The sequence below is a fragment of the Hippopotamus amphibius genome, chromosome 16 (assembly GCF_030028045.1).
Source record: "Hippopotamus amphibius kiboko isolate mHipAmp2 chromosome 16, mHipAmp2.hap2, whole genome shotgun sequence".
NCBI lineage: Eukaryota > Metazoa > Chordata > Mammalia > Artiodactyla > Hippopotamidae > Hippopotamus > Hippopotamus amphibius.
Genome location: NC_080201.1, coordinates 18,894,340 through 18,914,061, shown reverse-complemented (window position 1 = coordinate 18,914,061; position 19,722 = coordinate 18,894,340). Strand labels below are relative to the sequence as shown.

Below are 19,722 nucleotides of genomic sequence, written 5' to 3'. Positions count from 1 at the left end.
CAGTGACCCAGGGGGCCAGTGGAGGACTGGAATTAGAGGCCAAAGCAGGACAGAGCCCTTGATTCCCCAGGGGCCCCACAAACTCACTGGTCTGTTTCTTCATTAAAGATGAAGAAACTGAAGAAGTCACCAACAGCCCAGAACTAGCTCAGAGTTATTGTGAAAGATGAGATATTGTGCAGATAAGGCCAGCAGGTAGGGCTTAGGCCTCTCAGTGCAAGACCAAGTGCAGCTGAGGGCCCAGCTGTTCAACCCTGGCAGCTTCCTGGAAGTGGTGCCCTGGGGACTAGGACTCTGGCTGTGAGGGCACTAGCTGGTGACAGCCTTAGTGCCTTCTCCCCAGCCTCCCTCCAAGGCAGACAGGAGCCAGTGCTGCCTAGGCGGGGCCCTGCAGGAAGCTCCCAGTTCCCCTTCCTTCCTTGGCCTCTGACATGAACTCTGCATCCTGCCAGACACTGCCTGACTTGGCCCCTGGGACCTGCTTTGTGGAGGTTAAGTGAAGCTGTTTGCTTCCCTCCTCTGCCTCACAGGCAGCAAGCCACTCCAGCCCAGCTAGGGGCCTCCATCTATCAGAGCTCCCAAGACTCCAAGGGACCCAGAACCCTCTCCAGTCTCTGTGGGATCAGGCCTCCTCTGCATTCAGAGAAATGAGACAGATTCACAGAGTTAGGCGGTCTGAGTCAGGCCCTGGGGGTAGTCTGCCTGGCCCAGCAAAAGCAACAGGAAGGGAGCAAAAGGCAGGGTGAGGAGGAGAGAATGGGAGGTGAAGTGGAAGGGAAGAGAAAAAAGGTACGCAGCAGCGGGTGCGCCTTGCTTTCTGGCCCAGGGCCGCCCCCGGAGGTCCGAAAACCTCACACGCGGGCACCGCCACTGCCGCCACTGCCCACCCCCTCCCTCCTCCACCAGGGCAGCTCACCCAGGGGTGTGTCCACCAGAATGGCATTGTAGAGCTCGGCGGGTGTCTGCGCGATGTTCACAGCCTCCATCTGCTCAAAGCTGCCTAGTGGGTGGCACTTGGGCACTAGCTCGGCGATGGAGCGCTGGTGCAGCGTGCCAGTGATGAGCAGGATTACGTTGTCGATCATGTAGCTGTAACTGCAGGAGGCGCGTGACAGAGGCGCAGCCCTTGAGTCCTGGCACAGCACATGCCCCGGCCCCCACCGGCCGCAGGCTCCTCTCCTTGCCCAAGGGTGCCCCCTCCCCCGGTACCACAAGCACAGGACAGACACGGCCCCTCCACGGCGGGGGGAGGGGGGGAGGATTCATGCCCCACAAGTGATTGGAAGGCAGGTAGTGTAACGACCCCCCGGGTGTGAACAGGGTTCTGGCAGGACACGGGAAGCATGGGCATGTGGAGGTGTGGCGCGTGGGCCAGTCTGGGGGATGAAAGAACTGGGAGATGAAAGCGTGTTCTGGGAACAGGGAACAGTGTGTGCAAAGACCTGGAGGCATTCACTGAGTGGCGGACGCTTTCGAGGAACTGAGCACGGTCAGGGTTGGAAAGGAAAGGGAAGCGGGGCGGTGCTGCCAGCAGGCTGGAGCCTGGAGATGGGTCCTGTGGGCCCGGCTGAGGGTCCTGACTTCGTCTGAGCATGGGGGATCCACAAGCAGGATGTGAGCAAGGAGCACCACAGTCGCTCTGGCCGCTGCAGGGCGGGGCGGAGGCAACAGGAGGAAAGGCTGAGGAGTGGAATGGGGAGACGCTTCTCCAGGGAAAACCAGAAAAGAGCTGGCATAAGGCCCCAGGTCAGTGAGGCTGAGATGAGCAGGCAGACAGCTGCCCTGTGCAGCCCACTCCACAGACAGGGCGCTGCCACATGCTTTAGGGCCTGAGGATCCCCGCAGGGTGGCCTGGAGGAGACCCAGAGACCTGGAAGGAGTGCGGGCTCAGGTCAGTCCCCCGCGGCACAGAAGGCCAGCTCTGGGCAGTGCACGTGCAGCACAGGGGCCTGGAGCGCGGGGGGCGGCGCCGCCCAGCTGACTTGGCAAGGGGCACGCTCGGCCCCCACCAGTGAGACAACGCCACGAAGGGGCTGAGGCCGAGAGTTCTGTGTAGAGGAAGGGGGTAAAGAGGGTGAGAGGGCCCGTCAGGCTGCAGGAGCCACGACATTCCTCCAGCTTGTCACCAGTGATGGTCTCAGGGCATGAGGCGGCTGGAGGAGGCCTGGGGGAGCCGCTCCAAGGCCAGCAGGGGCTCCCACTGAAGGGTGGGAGCTGGGCTGGAGGCTGCTGCCCTCAACTGGGCACTGAGCACAGACCCCGCCCTGGCTGCTGGGTGGGCCTACGGCTGTCCTGTGACAGTATCTTAAGTATCCAGTGCTGCGTCTGTCCAAGGTAGCAAGTGGCCCCCAATTCCAAGGGAAGAAAAGGAAGGAGGCGGTGGCCTAGGCCTCAGCTCAGAGGGCTGGCTACTAGGAGAGCTCCCACAGGGCCTGCCAGGAAGGCGGCAGGAGGAAGAAACCACAGCTCCCGTCCCCGCCTGACCCCCACCCCCCTGCTTGCTACACTCTCCCCCAGCTCCCACCCAGCCTAGCGCCCTGCTATGACCTCTGCTCTCCTGGGCTTGGGGCCAGGCAGCTGCCCTCTCTCCGCCCCCAATCCGGCTGGGTCAGCTACAGGATGTGTGCTGAGAAGAGACAGGCCTGCCTTCTCAAACTGAGGGCTTCAGGCAGAGCCCATTCACAGCTGCAAGCCAAAGGGCCCAAAGAGCCAGCCTTTTGCCCCCAGCCTGACAGAGCTGGCAGAGTGGAGGAACCTCCGAGAGAGCCCGCCAGGGCTTTGTGCCTTGGTCCCCAGCCCCAGCCTTCACCGTCCCCACCCTGGACAGCACATCCCTCTTGCCCCTGATGCCTAGGGACTCTCACGTACTGCAGGACCCACCACACATCGCCTCCCGCCACACTCCACCTGTGTCCCATCCAGCCCCACCCTAGCCATCATGTTCCCTGAGACAGCCATGAAGACCCCACCCCCGAACCGGAAGATGCTCTTTCACGCTCTCACCAGACTTTGGACAGGGACAGGGAGGATGCTGTACCTCTTCGAGCTGTGCTATCCAACGAACCCCACCACCATCAGCATCCCCAGCCCCACTGTCAAAGGATAGAAAGCACAGAGACTGCAGGCTCCAGGCCCTGTCACACCACAAAGCAGAGGACTATGTCCCTTGGCCAGTGTCCATGCACCTCCACCCACATCCAGGTCCTCGTGCCCCGACTCTACACTCCCCATCTAGCCCTGTCTTCTCAGAGGAATCTCCACAAGTCAGTTTCCTTTCTCTAAAGCTCCCCACTCCTTGCACCACAGGATGTTCGTTTATGTTGGGGATGGGGCTGGCGTCAGGGCCCAAGGGAGGTGCCTTGGTGCTCATCAGGGTCCTGACTCAGCGCGGAGGTGAGCCCTGTGGGAAGGTCCACCGTCTGGCTCTGCTGCCATCCCTCCAGTGACGTGGAACAGGACGGCTACGATCCACTCTTCAGCCGTGACAGCGGATGTGGGGGCTGGTGATAGCACCCCCTGGCTGCCCCCAGACTCTCTGCTAGAAGTCCTGGCTGGGCACCAAGGGAAATGCTAATAAGCCAAGTAAAGCTCTCCAGCCCCTTCCAAGGCCCTCTCTAATCTAGGCTAGGCCAGCCTTGGAGGACCCTGTGCCAGGCCCAGCAGCTCCCCACCCCAGGTCAACTGCAAGGTTGCTATGGCAGCAGCCCGTTTCTCTCCCCTGCCCAATGACAGCCCAATCTCCTTTCCTGGGATGGAAGGAGGCAGGGCACGGTAGAGATGATGCTGGCCCAGCTGTCCGCTTTTCCCTCAAGGTGAAGGCCTCTGCAGGCAGGGAAATCCTCCTCCTCCTAGTCCGGCTTCAGCAGCTGCCTCCCTGCCCCCAGAAAGCCACTCCACCAGTCCTCCCCTCATTTGGCCTTAATAGGAGAGTGTGAGGTTCCAGCTGGTCAGCGTCTCCCTCCAGAGAAAGACAGCTGGGGAGTGGACAGGCGTCTGCCCGCCAGGCCAAACAGGCCCTCTTGGGGTGGGAGTGGGGCAGTCTGTATTCCTCTGCCCAGAGGTCCTCCCCCACCCTGTGCCTTCGTGAGTCAGCTTGCGCTGACAGAAGTCTTGGGATGGAGTTTAGAAAGCCACTTCCTCCAAGAAGTCTTCAGAGCCCCTAGCCAAACCCTGTCCCTCTGCTGTGCCCTTTGGTGCCATCTGCTGGAGCATGATGGCTTGCTCCCATGGTCTCATCATCTTGGCCCCAGAGCCCAGCCTGGTGCTGGATAAGAGGCACTGATTACTACCCGGCCACTTGGCCCATCTACAGCTCAGGGCAGAGGCTGCCAGTAATCCGACCTGTGCTCAGTCACATCTGGGTCCTACAGAGCCCTGCCCAGGTGGAAAGTGAGCAGAGATATCAAGCTACTGCTTCAGCACATTACCTGTCAAGCCTCAGTCTCCCCTCTGCAATCAGGATGACTGAAGTTCCACCCTGAGCAGAGCTAGTGATGCCCTGACCTTCTCCTTATTAAAATCCTGTCCCTCTCCTGAGGTCCAGTTGGGTCCTCCTACTTGACCTGAGACTTCTGGGCGTCAAAGAGCACCTGCATGCTCTCCCTCGGGCGCAGGAGAACAGTGTCAGTGCAGGCTCTCCCTCAAGGCCAGAGCCAGGTCTAGCCCAGGACCCAGAAACCACAGCAGGCCTAGAGCCCCAGCCTACAGAGACCCTGCCATCATCTCAGGAGCGGTGACTGTGGACAGTGAAGGCTGGGGGGCCAAAGTAGGGAGGCTTAAGGATACCTGACGCCCGCTATGACCCAGCAGAGCCCAAGGTTTGAAAAATGTGACCGGGGGAGAGTGGCAGGTGGGCTGACAGGCCCACTGGGCACTTTAAGCCACTGTCCTGGGACAAACTTTCTTTCCAGCTGCCTACTCCAGGCTGGTGGCACTGAGGCTCCTGGCACAGTAGAATATGAGACCTCACCTCTCCCAGATGGTGCAGGTCACTGTGCCCAGGCTCTGCTAATAGGTACTTGGGCTGTAGGCAAGTGCTAAACACTGGGGACAGCCCCCTCTGGGGAGGCTCACTTAGCTAGGGCAAAGGCCTTCGGGGCCCACCTGGGAATCCCCAGAGACCAAACTCACTTCTCCCACAAGCCACTCTCCCAGCTTCCCTTCTGGGGCCTACTCTCCTACGGGATGCCATCATGGAATGGCCTAGATCAAGGTCACCTCTGAAGCTGAGAAACCCTAAAGAGGCTCCCTCCCACGTCAGACAGCAAGTGAATGGCTGGGCCTGGAAGAAGCCCTTGGTGCAGTGATGTATTACATGTTATCACCATGAAATTGAGCTGAATCATCTCAAAACCACATGACTGATGACAGTCTACTTCACGGGGACCTCTCTCACTCAGGGCCTGTCTACCACACATGAGGCAGCTGCCTCCACTCCGGCCACCCACTCTCTGAGTGGCCTCTTGAACCTCATCTGACCCTGGAGTCCTCTCAATGCTAAAGCTTCCTGTGACCCCTGGTTCCATTTGTGGCAGCTGCCACAGGCCTCCACAGAAGCTATCTGCACCACCGGCACCCATCCTATTGCATCCATAAGTCTCCCTCCCTCCTGGCACTGGGCCTGGCCCAGAGCTGATACCGGCCAAGTGTATTGGCTCAAGGGTGGCTGGGATCTACAAAAGTGCTGGACACTGTCTCTAACATAGGAGGGCAGAGGAGACCTTGTCCAGCTTCTGTTTGCTTACTTGCAGTGACAAGGAACTCACTGCCTCCTGCAGAAGCCTGTTCCAGCCATCCTGGGGCATCTCTGAAGGCAGTAAGAGATTCTGAAGGCTGGAGCTAAGGTAACCTCTGTGGTGGTCCCAATCTCTGCCCCAACTGGGCCGGCTTTGTCTGTGTGCAGCAACAGCGCTGTTCCCTCAGGCCCCCAAACCCAGGATGGGGTGTCTAGCTGATGCTTCCACTACCCAGGGGATGGCAATCTCCTTTCTGGTAACATTCCTCTGAACATCTCTAGGGTATCTGCCTTCTTCCCAGAGGGTCACAGAGCCAGGGGCTCCATGCTCCAGCTGCTCGGGATATGCATGGTTCCCTCAGCCTTCCCCCATTCGTCTTTCAATGCCCTTCCCCTCAGCCAAACAGCCACCTTCTCAGGGAAGCCAGTGGTGAGTCCCCAGCCTGGGGAGGTCCCCTAGACAGGCCCCTGTGGAAGGCTTCACCCCTTTCTGCAACACTCCTTACTCCTGGGGTGACCTAGGGTGGAGGAGGTTAGGGAGGTGGAGTGGAGGAGGAAGAGGAGGAGCAGCAGGGGAGGCAGGAGTTAAATCAAAGAGACACCATGAGAGGAAGGAGGCTGCTGGAAGGAGGTAGGACGCGTGTGACTCCTATTAGGCCTGGAGACCTTGGCCATGAAAGTCAGCGGTGACCTTAGCCGAGGCCTTGTGGTGGAGTGATGGCATGGCTGGAAGTGAACTGGAGGCTCAGGATGGAAGAGGTGAGAGAACAAAGAGTGAATGTAAAAGTTTAGGCCACACACGATGGGTTTTTAATGGTGTGAGAGATTTGAGCTTGTTTAGATGCTGTTGGGAAGAATCTGGAAGGGAAGGGGCTGCACAGACAGGAATGCAGATGAGTGGCCCTCAGAGTCCAGGGAGTGGGGTGAGGGGACTCAGACCATTGGCAGGAGGATCCAGGAGAAGAGGAGGGTACCTCTGCCACTGGAACAGGGTTGGGGGATACAGATGCAGTGCTGGGAGGTAGACTGGCTTCTACTGTCTCTGTGGAGGAAGGGGTGGGCCATCCACCCAGGGAGAAGGCTGGGGGCAGGAGATGGATGGTGTTTAAGATGGAGAGGTGGTCTTCCCACCCTCGGTGGGGGGCTGCAAGGTGCTGAGTAGGGAGCGCAAGCTGGGCAGGGACAGGCCAGGTCAGCTGAACTGGTGAGCATGCATGTCTGGCAGCAGGGAAAATCCACCCAACACTGGCTTCCCCAGCTCTGCTCCCGGCAGCAGAGGTTGGGGAGGGCGCCTCCAAGCTGGAGGCTGCTGGGCTTCCTCCAGGGCTGGGGAGCTGCCAGCCGGGCGGGACCATGAGATGGGCGGCCAAGAGTGCTGCGGATGTTGGCAGAAAAGTGCTCGAATGATGGACCAGGGAACCTCAGCTGGGGGGTGAGGAAAATGAAGACAGAAGGGGCGGCGGGGGAGGAAGCAAGGTCCAGAGCCCTGCTGAGTCCGGAACCCGTGTCCCACAAGGGACTGAGAGTGGGCTGGAGGGCCTGAAGGCTGTGGGTAGAGAGGGGGTGCCTGACTCAGCGATTTCAGGAGTGGAGCAGTTCCAGGTGGTGACATGGTCTTGGGCAGCCACCGTGGGCGTGGCTGAAGCAGAGAGCAGAGGAGCGGGTCACTGAAGATGACGAGGTCATGAACACACAGCCACAGACTTAGACGAGCTAACACGTGGCTGCTGAGCTCTTCCTGAGAGAGCAGGACTGAGGGGATGGGAAGACTGTGAGCCACAATCACCCATGAATGGAAGGGGCGGGGAAGTGACAGCCTGCCACAGGATAGTGCTTGGCTGCTTTAAGCAGGCCTGGTGCTTGCAGCCAACCTCCAGCAAAGAGCTGGCGGCTGTGCGGCCTCAGTCACGCTCAGGGCCCTCTCCAGTTTCATGGCCTGGCAGGCTGAAACCAAGCCTCTGAGGGCGCTAAGACAGGCCAGGGGCTGACGGCACAGGCAGGTGGCCAAGCAGGCAGCAGGATGGACAACATCTGCCCTCCGACCACTGGCATGGGGTCAGCCTCCTCTGGCCAGCCTAGCTAGCAAGGCCAGAACATTCACCAGGAAGCTGAAGGAGCCCTGTGCAAATAAGGTGAGGCTGGGCTATGGCAATAAACGCACTGCTTCCTGGTATGTCTTTCGGCTCTGGCCTTGGGGTAAAGGACACACAGGCCCAGGCTATGGGGTAACTGACAGATGGGCACTGCAGTATGACCCCCAATGCGGCAGCTTGAGACACACCCCATCTCTGGCCTCCTGCCCAGAAAGACCATGTCAGCTGTACTTTGACGGGGCCAGGGCAGGGTGATTATGGATCCAGCCAGAACAGCAGGGAGGTCCCCTGGAAGGAGGCCTGTGGCCAGGAGAGAGCCTGCTTCCCAGCCTGAGCCCTTCGAGTGTCCCAGCCTGTGGCCCCCACCCAAGGACAGAGCCCTCTGGTTGCAGCCCCTACTTGAGCAAGTGGATCTCGAGTAAACGGCTGCTCCTGACTGGGGGTGGGAAGCAAGCCAGGAGGCAGACATCCAGCCCTGTCCCTGCAAGTATACGTGTGGCAGGTGTGCCAGATCCCACAGATCTGGAGGCTCCACCATCAGGGAATGGTTAAAGCTAGACAGTCCCCAGAAGCGTACCTGGAAAGCCTCCCCCACAACACACACTCCAGCAATGCAGAGCAAGCTCAGGTAAGGCAGCCACCAATGCCTTTGTCCACCACCTGTGCTGGGCAGCCACCTGGGCAGGGGCCATCTCTTTGTCCACCAGGTCCTGGCTCATGGTTCCCTGGGCCATCCTGGCAGAGGGGGCCTCTCCACCTCCCTGTTCCCACAGGCACACCTGGCAAGCAGAGGCTGCCTTGTCCAAGTGCCCTCCCCGCCTGCAGGTCCCAGGGTCCTTTCCTCAGCTCCGCTTCTCCAGAAGCTCAGTGGAGGCAGGGCTGCCACAAAGGCTTAGACAGTAAGAACGCTGGGCAGCCGAGGGTCGTCAGCATGGGGACCTGAGCCAGAGCTGCGAAAAGCAGCCGGGTGTTCAGCACCCTCCCCACCTTGTCTCCCTTCTCCCTGAGACCCAGGGCCACGGTCAGAGACGACAGACGATCCTCAGGCCAGACAGAGTCACAGGGCCTGAGTGATCCTTCCCCAAAACCTGACTCTTCAGAGCGCTGCCCATCCTCCGACCCCATCATGGCGGGTGGGGGCCTGGTGAGTGCTCAGGGTGAGTGCTATAGGGTGCACGAGGGAAAGGGCTCCCGTCATCCCTGGTCTCTGTAACACCAGGGGTGCGTGGAAAGCAGCTTCATCCAGACCACAGCATGGCACACGCGCACCTGCCCACCAGATCCCCAGACAGCGGCGAAGTGGCTGCTGACCCCATTTTACAGGTGGTAGCCTGGGCCCAGGGCTGTTGAATGACCAGCCCAGCCACCTAACCCAGGAGGACTCTGCAGACAGAGGAGCTGTCCCACCCAGTGGGGGGAAAGGCACGACAGAGAACACTCACGTAATGAAGTCCAGGAAGCTGGCGAGCGGCTCATAGGCATGGTTCCTCATGTGGCGGAACTCCACCACCATCTTCTCCTTGAGCCGGTCATCGATGACGGACACTGTCAGTGGTGATGCCTCATTGGCCAGGAAGTTGCCATAGTCAGTGCTCTGCAGGTGCAGCTTCAGGTCTGACACCCAAGGATAGGGGGTGAGAGCCAGCCATGCTGAGCCTCCCCAGGACCCCAAGTCCCTGTCCCCACCCCAACGCTAGGTCCCAGCCCCTCCCGTGCAGTTGTGTCCTGCTGCTACCCTGACCTCCTGTCCCCAGCTCCACCTCCCTGTTGGCTCAGAGCCTACTCCACGGCAGTCAGGCCAAGGCCCTGAGATGCTCCAGACCCTTGGGCCAGGAGCCAGTACACTCTGCCCCAGAGTCCAAACACAAGTAGAACCATTGTTCCCCCAAACGACAAGAAGACCTGGGAAACCCCAAACCAAGGTGCCATTTACAACACACAGCCTTTGAGGCTCTCCTGCATGGTGGCCTTCAGGATGGCCCTAACTTAGAGCAGAATAAGATGTGGGCCCTACCCTCCAGAGCCTCAGGGTTAGAGGAGAAGCCAACATACCCCCAGGCCAAAATGATGCATATGAAATGAAGGACATGCCCCAGGCCACGGGTAAAGTGGAGAGGGCACCAAGACAAGACTGAGGATGAGAAGACACTGCAGGCTGCGCCAGGCAAAAGGCAGGGACAGGAAAAGGCAAAAGAAACAGCCAGCAGGACGGCATGAGTGAGGAGTGGCCTAGAGAGCAAATGAGCGCTGTGAGAGGGAGATGAGGCTGAGGAGAAAGACTGGCCTTGCCTGAGGAACGGCTGGAGGCAGGCAAGCCACGCCCACAGGCTCTGCTGAGCTCTCCAGAGCAGGAGTGAGGGAAAAGCGCAGAGAGGACAGAGCAGAAGGGCCCTGGGGAGGCAGCACAGGTGAGCCCCAGGGGGACCGTGGCAGCAACCTAACAGTCTCATAGATTTTGCCCACGCCTCCTGCCCCCCACTCTCTCCTCCATCCAGCAACCAGAGCAATCTTAAAACACCAGGCAGACCTCATCACTCATCTGCACATCCTCACCTCAGGGCCTTTCCCTGTCCCCTTGCCTGCAAAGTGATGAGCTCTCCTCCAATGCCCCTCTCCAGAGGCCTCTCCTGTAGCCCCACCACTCTCTCCCTGCACTTGTGCCACTTTTCTTTGTAACACATCCCATCCCATCTGGCACAGGGCACACAAACCATGACAGCAGGGACTCTGGGTCACTGCAGTATCCTAGAGCCTAGAACAAGAGATGTGTGTTTGCATATTTAATAAGTAACCATGGAATAAATGGAAGACTGGGAAGAGTGTTGGTGAAGAGAGCAGGAGAGTTTGCTCCTGGACTCTGAAACAGGGGACATTGCGGTAGTGATGACAATACCAAGGACAGTGGCTAAGAAGGGACTCGTGTGTGCATGTGTGTGCCAGTGCGGATTAAGGCCCAAGAGCGGAGGCTGGCTGCTGCTGACTGAGGAATGCATGCTTTCTGTCCCCGGGGAAGGCTGCCCAGAGGATGACAGGGTGACAGTGGTGAACATTTCCACAAGCATCCCTCCTCGGCTTAAGGCCTCCCCGTGTGTCTGTGGGCCTGGAGGGCTATGCTATCCCGGGCTGCTTAGAGAGGAAGGGCAAGAGGGGCACGTCATTGCTCTGCAGACTTAGGGGACCCCTGTGGTGCCCCCTCCGGTGCCCCATCAGGAGAAGAATGCTCCCAGCCCAGAGTCAGGCCTGCCAAAGAAGAGATGGAAGAGTATGTGGGAGGGAGGCATGGAGGGAGGGAAGGGATTGTGTGCTACTGGAGTGGCCGCTTCCCACCTGCACCTGGGTGGCAGGCAGCGCTCATGTCCTCTGTGGCTCCTGGGCACTCAGAGTGGACTTGAACTTCGTGAGGCCTGCAGGAGGCCTTCATCATTCACTGCCTTTGCCATCGCTCCACCGTTCACACCTTTTTTTCCCATGGCCACCCAAAAGGGGGACAGAACTGAGGGTGAGGTGGGGCAAGGAGACGCTACCAGCCCCCTGCTCTGCCCCATGGACTCCGCTGCCTTTTTGCCCAGGAGGTGTGCACCCTCCTCCGTCCTTGCCCCAGGCCGTGTGCCGTAAGCCCTACCCCGCTTCCTTCTCCCCCTCTCCTCACCAGTCTGGCCAGAGCCCACCTACGCCTGGAATAAGGCATGGGTGAGAAAGTGCTTTGCTCAGTAATGCTCGAGTTGTTGCAGTATTTGATGAACCATTTGGTTGTTACAGAAAAATTCTTCACTCTAATTGAGGGGTTTCGCTGTATTAGCATAAGCCTGTATTTCTACCTCTAGTAATGGGTTTTACAGGCTAGATTTCAATATCTTTGACTCTGGATAAGTGCACAAGTTTTTGTTGTTACTGTTTGTCTTTAAAGAAACATGGTTCACTTGCACAAAACTGATCGGCTTTGAGAGATCGTTAATGCCCTCGAAGTGGTTTTGGTGGGGTGAAACAAATGATGAGGATACAAATCGGTCCCTCTTATTTTCATACTGAAATTAACTCTATTTATCGAGTCATACGTCATATGCCCTGCTTTTATATCTTTTATCTATCACTAAACATTGGGATACTTGAAAAAACTAGTGGGCAGGGAGTTCTGGCCCAGGCACAGCAGGTGCTCCAATCTCCACCTGGGGAAACTGCAGCGCAGACAGTGGCTGGAAGCCCGGGCCGGGATGTGGTGCTCTGGGTCAGATGGTCTGGCGCAGCAGCTGCCTGCTAAAACCTGTCCATGTATCTATCCAGCCACCGCAGCTAGCAAAGAGCCCTTCTCAGGCGGTGAGAGTCCTTTCTCTCCAGGTCACAGCCAGGGCTTGGAAGCCAGACCAGATGTACACGGCAATAAACCAGGGCAAAAACCCAGTCCTCTTGGCAGGGCCCCTCATGCCAGTGGCCCCACTATTCTCTAGGACAGTGGATATGGGCCCTGGACCCCAGCCCAGCCTCCTGATTCCTACCCTCCAAAGCATCCAGGGACCTCCCCCCAACCCCTGCCCAGCATCCTTGCACTTGCCTCCGGAAGTCTTCCGCAAGTGCTGTGCCACACCTCCGCTAGAGCTGCCCAAGCTCTCCAGCCGCATGAAACTTCTCTGCTCCAGCCTCACCTCTGCTCCAGGGGCTGCTCTCCCTGGGCAGGTTCGCTCCACAACTCCCCCACCGCCAAGCACTGTCTCTCCTCTCCAGCCCCCACCAACTCCACTCAACACCTGGCACGGATCAGGTGGGAGGCAGCACTCCAACACAAGGCGGGAACCAAGACCCACGCTAACTGGAAACAGAGGGAGCCCTGCTGAGTACTTAGTCCCCAGGCCAGGGGCAACCTGTGTGCTGGACCTGCCAGCCATGCCCATTTCACAGACTCAGAAAAGGGAAATCAGGGGAAACATGAAATGTGTTCAGAGTCCCACAGTCAAACATAGAGGGGCCAGGGATATAGATCAGACCTGGTAGATGCTCTCCATCCCCAACTCTGGCCTCCTCTCTACCCCAACCCCTTACATTTCTGACCATTCTCCCACGGCCCTTGGCCCAGGACGGGCCTTTCAGATGTGGACCCAGCTGCCCAGACAGACTTCAGATCCAGAAGAGCTGGTAGGTGGCAGAGGCAACAGGGGCCACAGCAGGCCCCTCCACAACTTCGGAGGCAGCCTGGACACTCACTGCCCACCTGACAGAGGCCCTAGACTGTCATGACTCATGGACAATCCCTGTGGCATCACTTGTGGCACCAGCCATTCCTTGAGAAGCTAGTACACATGAACAAGAGGGGCAAAGCTGATGGGTGGACTCTCCCTTGCATGCCCCCCACCGCCGGGGCTTAGCATGGGCCTTAAAGCAAACATCCCTGTGTCTTGGCTGCCGCGTTCTGCTGACACTGCATCTGGGGACTTGGCTGCTGGAACACAGACGGCCGGGTGGTTTCTGCTGGTGTTTGTCGAATCACAGCAAACCCGGGAGATTCTACTGAGAATCCAGCCCAAGGCCTGAGGAGTCTTCCTTACCAGGAAACTCATTTTTAAAAGCCCCCAGTGATGATGTCAAAGGGCCATTCCAGACCACTTTCCCGGGCCAACCCCACTTCTCCCTATGACCCAAGGTGAGGGGACAGCCCACCAGCCAAGAAGGCAACTTGGGGGCAGGCAGGCTAGCTGATCCTTAGGCTCAGACCACACAGGGCTTCTGAACCAGCTCTGATTCTATTTGAGAAACCTGGGGCCCAGCCTAGTGGCTGGCAGCCCCAAGCCCTTTATACAGTCCTCAGGGCCGGGACGGGCCCATTACAAAGCATCCCCCTCCCCTCCAGCTTCCTGCTCTCTCTGAGGGATGTGGAGGAGGTGTGACTGGGGGTGGGATCAGAGCACAGGAGGAGAGGCCTGGAACTTGCTGATAGCTTCGTGGGAGACTTGGCCACCCAGCCCTGGCCCAGCCCCTGAGGGCAGACAAGGACGCCAGGGGCTCTGGAAAGGCAAGGGCTAATTCTGCTCTGCGCCCTGAGCTCAGCAGCCTGAGAGCCTCGGTGACAGCCCCCGAGAGCCCCAGACGTGCCTGGGCTGAGGCGTGCGCAGTGTTCTGGTTAGCACAGACGCGGGGGACTGCTCTGGTCTACCCACAAGCCCAGCTGTCTACCCCAAATCCTCCCATCCGTGGCCCGGCACCAGGAATGTCTGGCCAGTCTGGGATCTCTCACAGCAAAAGACTTCCTCAGAGGCTGAGTTCTCACGACCAAGAAGATGCTGCTGCTGTCAGGGAGTTCTCTCTGCAGTCCAACCTAAAGCCCTCCTCAGAGGAAGCCAACCAACTCAGTTACCCAGTGCCTCCAGCCTCCCATGAGGGCCTTGGGCCTGCTCCGCAGGACCCCTCAGCCCCACCCAGGACCCTCCCAGACCTCTGTGCCTCCCAGTGTTGCCTGTCCTGAGGTTCTGGTGACTATCCCAACTTCACCTCCCAGGGCTGCCCAGGGCTCCTCACCGCCACAGTGCCCTTTTGCTGGCCTCCTTCCCCACATCTTGGCGCTCTGCTCCCAAGTCCACTCTCCACGCCATCACCAGAGTGCAGCCTTCCAACTCCAATGTGTCTCAGTCACCTTTACCCAACAGCCCCGGTGGCCCCAGAGCCTGGCCTCCTCCTCCCAGCCTGCAAGGCCCCACACCCTTGGGCCCTAGCACTGCCTCAGCTTTAGCACTTGACTCTCTGCTCTACCGGTGCTGTGCTGCTCTCCAGCTAGAGCGACCTGCCTGTGACCTCTGCCCCAAGCAAGTGCTCCAGGGAAGTCTACAGGATGCCCAAAAGAGAAGCCCTTGAGGTGCAGGAAACAGGGCTACTTCCTCACGCCCAGCCAGAGAGGCTGGTTTGGGAGGGCACACCCCCAGCCTGGCAAGTGAGAGCCCTCCCTCCCTCCTCCACAGGACACCCTTGTCAACCTTGAGGTTGCCTGTGTCAAAAACCACTGCCCCGCTCCAGCAGGATCCAGCTGAGCTCTCTGAAGGCACCTGGGCAGGCTGTAGCTGAATACCCATCTGGCGTGGCTATTCCTCCCAGGGCCAAGCCAGACTCAAGGAGTCCCCATAACTGCCACCTGACCCCCCACTGCCTGCCTACCCCCAACCCAGGTCTTCTGGGCCAAAACCCCTCAGCAGCAGAGCCCAGGCCCCAGCTAGCACCTCTGATTACCACTCTCACCCCTAATTAGCAGGAGGGCATGGGGACCCCTGGCCTGTCCAACGCTCTCTGCTCTCTGAAGGACCAAGTGTGGGCTTGACGGCCAGCTCCAGCCAGGCCTTGAGAGGTGGCAGCTGGGCAGCCCTGCCTCCCATCCACTTCCTGAAATCTTTCCTAGATCCTGCCAGCCCTTAGTGATCTTTCAGCCCCACCAGGGCTCCCAGGGGTAGGCAGCACATGGCGTCTCCAGTCCCCAAGCCTCTGAAGCCTCTCCCCAAGGGCCCCAGGGAAGCAGGAAGGGAGGGTCTTGGCCCAGGCCAGGGGTTGGTCTCACGCTGCCCCAGGGGCCCAGCAGGCACAGAGGCAGCCCTGGCACAGTAAACTAGGCGGGGCGGCCCCCTGCTCTAGACTCACCCACGGCCTCATGGCCCACGGAGGGGCCTTGCTGGCCAGCTGGCCACAGCACAGTGTGAGAGGACAGAGTGTTCCCAGGCTTCACTTCTGCTTTTCCAGAGGTCACTCAACGATGCTCTCCTGGGGAGCTCAGGGGTTTTCAGGAATTGAGGCCCACTGAGTGAAACCAGATGTGCAAATATGCTCCCTAGAGCCTAGCATGCCCATCCTGCCACTCCCTGTGAGGGTGGCAGAGCCCTGGAGCCTGTTCTACCACTTGCCTGGACCCAGGTGAAGGGACTGCTTTGAAGGGACTGGATCTGGACTCTTACCTCCAGTGCTCTTTCTGCCCTAAGGGCTCTCTAATGCTGCAACTTCCAGGGGTTCAAAGTATGGAAACTCAGACAGACGGCCAGATGGCCAGGCTGGTGGCCCAATGGAGCCATAACCCCCTTGGGCAAATGGACTGTGTTTGAGTCTCCTCCCCAGGCTCTAGGGGTGGAAGAGACCTCTTTTCTTCATATCCGCTCCAAAGCAGATGCATGCACCGGCTGACTGGCTCTGCAGGGTCAGAGCACCACCTCTGGAACTCCCAGTGTGGGAGCCACAGCATGGAAACCATACCTGGGTTCACCTGGGGGCTACAGCACAGACCTAGCACCCTCCTCTGGTGCCTCTGCCAGGGCCCATCACAGACTTCCTATAAACCTCATGTAACTGACTAGCCCTGGGTTTCAACTCTTTCTCTCAAATGCCAGCTCTTCCTCTCTTCCCTCAGGTGTTGCCTGGCATTCCCCATCCAGAGCCTCGGCACTGCCCCCACCCCAAACTGACATGCCATGGCCTCTTGCTAGCCCAGTACAAGGTCCACGCACAGCCACAGCCCCTCTCTGCAGCCCCATTTTGCCAGGTCACCAGTTTCAGGACATAGCTCCTTAGGTGGCTTAGTGGGTCAAGGGGAGGGGACCCTGGGCTTTGGGGCCACAGTGACCTGAATTCAAACCTGGTCCCACAGCTTGGCCCTGAGCAGCTGGTGGAACCTCTGGACCCAGGCTCCTGGCCGGTCACCTGGTGAAAGGCCCTGCAGTGCAAGCCTCCCAGGTTAGACACTGAACAGAGACAAGTATTATACAGAGAAAACAGCACAGCACGGCAGAGTCTCTCTCTCCTGGCAGAGAGAATCCCACCCAGAGCTCAGCCCCAGTCAGGTGGTCTGTGTTCTGACTCTGAGCTGTTGCTCAGGCCGTCCCACTCAGCGCTCCACAGGGTGCCCCTGCCCTTCCGTCCCATGGCCCCAACCCTGCCCGGGGGCTCTGGCGTGTCCTGTCCCCGGGGGGCCTTGCACAGCACAGGCACGCACACACTCAGGCCACACTCTGCTATCTCCTGGGGAAGGACGAACAGAGTGGGCTCAAAATCTGGGACTCCTGTCCCCAAACCCATGTCTCACCTCACCTACAAGCAGGATCATACAGAGCTTTGGGCGGCCTGGCCCCAGGGACCCAGACAGAGGCTAGGACCCACCTCTGCACCACCCACCACATGGTGAGCTTCTGCCCTGCTGCCCTCGGGAGCAGGCGGGAGCTGGTGCAGCCAAGGGCAGCTCTTGCTCCATGGGAAGCCCCCAGGCTGGCGGGCCAGCAGTCTTGGGAAGAACCTGGAGTCTACTGCTGGCACGGCCACACGCAAGTTACTGGGTTTCAGCTGGCGTGAGCCTGAAATCCTGCAGGAAAAGGACAATGAGTTCTCCTTCCTAGGTCCCTAAGCTGGCATTTTGTTTCATACTGGAGACTTCTCAGTGAGGTGCGGCATTCAGAGAAGGGGGGGGTGGGACTGATCTGTAGACGTGACCCAGCTGACACCGGGGTCGATGATACCACCCACCAGCATATCAGATACAGGGATCTGATAAGTGGGAGTGTCACTGCCCTTGTCTAGGAGGCGGCAGGACGCCTGACTCAGGTTCACCACCCTTCTCCTTGCTCCGAGACAGGTGGCAGGTGGTGGCAGAAGCACATTTAATTACCCTCAGGAACACCTTGTCCCTGCGGCTGGGAGAATGAAAGCATCACTCACAGCCCATGAGGAAGTCAACCCATTCGACAGTCAGGAGGGTGCCAGGCAGGTGACAGTCCCACGTGCCAAAGGGAGGGGCAGAACTGGTTATTGCTGCACCCAGGGCAAGTTCCAAGAAGCTCTCCTCTGACTGAGTGGAGATCCGCCTGGATAGCCCTTCACCAGGACGTCCCTACCAGGGCCCCACGGAACTGGCGTGTCCCAGGAGACACAGACCTTGGAGCGCAGATTCCCTTGTTGCCCTCCACAGCCCAGGCTGAGAGGCAAGCACGCCAGCCTCGCCCTGGGAGGCAGCGCCACACCTCTGCTGCTGCCCTGTACTTTGACCCTGAACAACCTCTTTCTTCTCCAGGCTTACCACCACAGTTACAGTGCCTGCAGGCTGGAGTGGACTTGGAGCTGCAAGGGAAGAGCTTCTGTTCACTTTCCCAAAGATGTCCATTTGCCTGGGTGTTGAGAAGAGGTAAAGTGGTCTGGTGCGACCAGGTGCCAGGCAGCCCAGGGAAGGCCAGCTGTGGCAGAGAGCATCTCAAAAGCTGGCTCATGCCCGTGTCTGGTTCCTGGGTCCACTGGCCCACACCACCTGAGCAGTCCTCTCTGCCCTTGATGCTTGGCTTCTGTTCTACATGCATAGGACCCTAAGAAAAGCTGGAGCGCGCTTCAACTAGGGGAAGGCAGTTCTAGGGCCCCCAAGGGCTGCTGTTCCCAGTGAACTAAACCAGGTCAGGCTGGATCCTGGCTGGAGCATCTTGCCAGCTCCAAGGTACCTAGAGTCCAAGCTATGCAAATACTCACTGTGCTCAGACCTAGGCCCTGTGGATGCGCTCACAGGATCAGGCCTCATTTGGGGCTGTGAGCCATGCTGTTCTCAGCATGAAGCCTCATTCCCTGCAGCTCGCAGAAACAAAACCAAGCAACCTGAGCCAGGAGCAGAAGGGATCCATTTCATACCCATGTCCAACAGAGCCAAGAGGCCTGGGCCAGGCAGGAAGTGGCAGGAGCAGTAGTATCCAAGCCGGTCCTGTCCAGCACCCCTACCTCCTCACCCACCCTCTCAAGGGGCGGACAGACGTGTGCAGGGGAAGCAGCAACACACCAGACTGAGCCTGGTCAGCATTCAGGCCGGCCCCGGGAAAGAGGTGGTCGCCCGCTCGGGGACTCTCACAGCAGAAGCTAGGTCCAAATGATGGAAGCCAATGGGGACGACAGGGAGGCATGGGGCCGGGGCCAAGCTGGAGGGATAACACTCTAGGACGCTCATTTTCCCCAGGCCTTGCCACATGGCATCTAGCTTGGAGTTTAAAGGGTTGGGCGAGGGCATGGGTGGCTGAGCTACAACCCATGACTGGCAGCCTTGGGCCCTACGTGCCGGGTCATGGGTCGCAGCTCACCTGTATTCCTCGACTCCCAACCCTTAATTTCCTCGCTAGATACAACATGGCAAGGCCTGGGGGAACGGCAAGGGCCCTAGAATCAGGGCCTCTTTCACCTGACCACCCCTTCCTGAGGTGGGGGCCGGGTACAAAGAGGCACAGTCCAGGCAGCCTTCAGTGAACAAATGAAGGAAAGAATAAAAAAATGTAGAGCGATTGGACAGGAGGAGACAAGATGGGTGTCAGGAGACCATAAGCAAGGCCTCGGGCCTCACCTGGACCCAATTTCCCAGGTAAAATAAGAGAGCTGGATAGGTTCCTTCCAGGGGCCCGGCCAACTCTGCCACTATCCTGATCAGGCCCGGATCTCACTGCCTGTCTGCAACCCCAGCTCCTCAGGGCCATGCAGGGGCTCAGGGTGAGCCCAGAGGCCTGAGGATCCATGAAGCAGCCCTGGCAGAACTCACAGCAGGTGTAGGGCAGGCCCGGGGCTGTGGAGCAGTGGCAGGCAGGAAAAGCTGAGTTGCAGCAGCAAAGACACCACAGATGACTCCTCAGAGGGGAAAGCCCCATCCGCCAGCCAAACATGAAGCCTCAGCTGAGGTCAAAGCCTGAAAATCACTGCCTGAGTGGCCAAGGGGGGACAAGGCGTGGCCCAGGGCCAGGCCAGAGTTGGCCAGGAAAGCCGTGCCCGGCACCCAGTCAGGACTGTTCCTCTACATATCCCTTTCGCCACCACAAGTCCGCCCCGCCACCCCTCTGGACCACCCACACTCACACAGGGGCAGCCCCACCCCAGCCCCTCGAGCTGCAGGGTGAGCTGCAGGGTGCTGGGTGCAGACAGGCAGAGCAGGCGTCA

At 59.1% G+C, this 19,722-nt stretch overlaps 1 protein-coding gene across 2 annotated transcripts in view; it reads right to left on the bottom strand.

Annotated features, from left to right (window-relative positions):
- ATP6V0D1 (ATPase H+ transporting V0 subunit d1) overlaps nucleotides 1-19,722 on the bottom strand; it is a 37,278-nt gene that overhangs the window by 5,141 nt on the left and 12,415 nt on the right. For both annotated transcript variants that reach the window (XM_057711369.1, XM_057711368.1), the window contains exons 2-3: nucleotides 9,270-9,441; nucleotides 917-1,095 (exon numbers count right to left, since the gene is read on the bottom strand). In XM_057711369.1, the coding sequence (XP_057567352.1) occupies nucleotides 917-1,095; nucleotides 9,270-9,441 (351 nt within the window). The remainder of the gene's footprint in view (nucleotides 1-916; nucleotides 1,096-9,269; nucleotides 9,442-19,722) is intronic.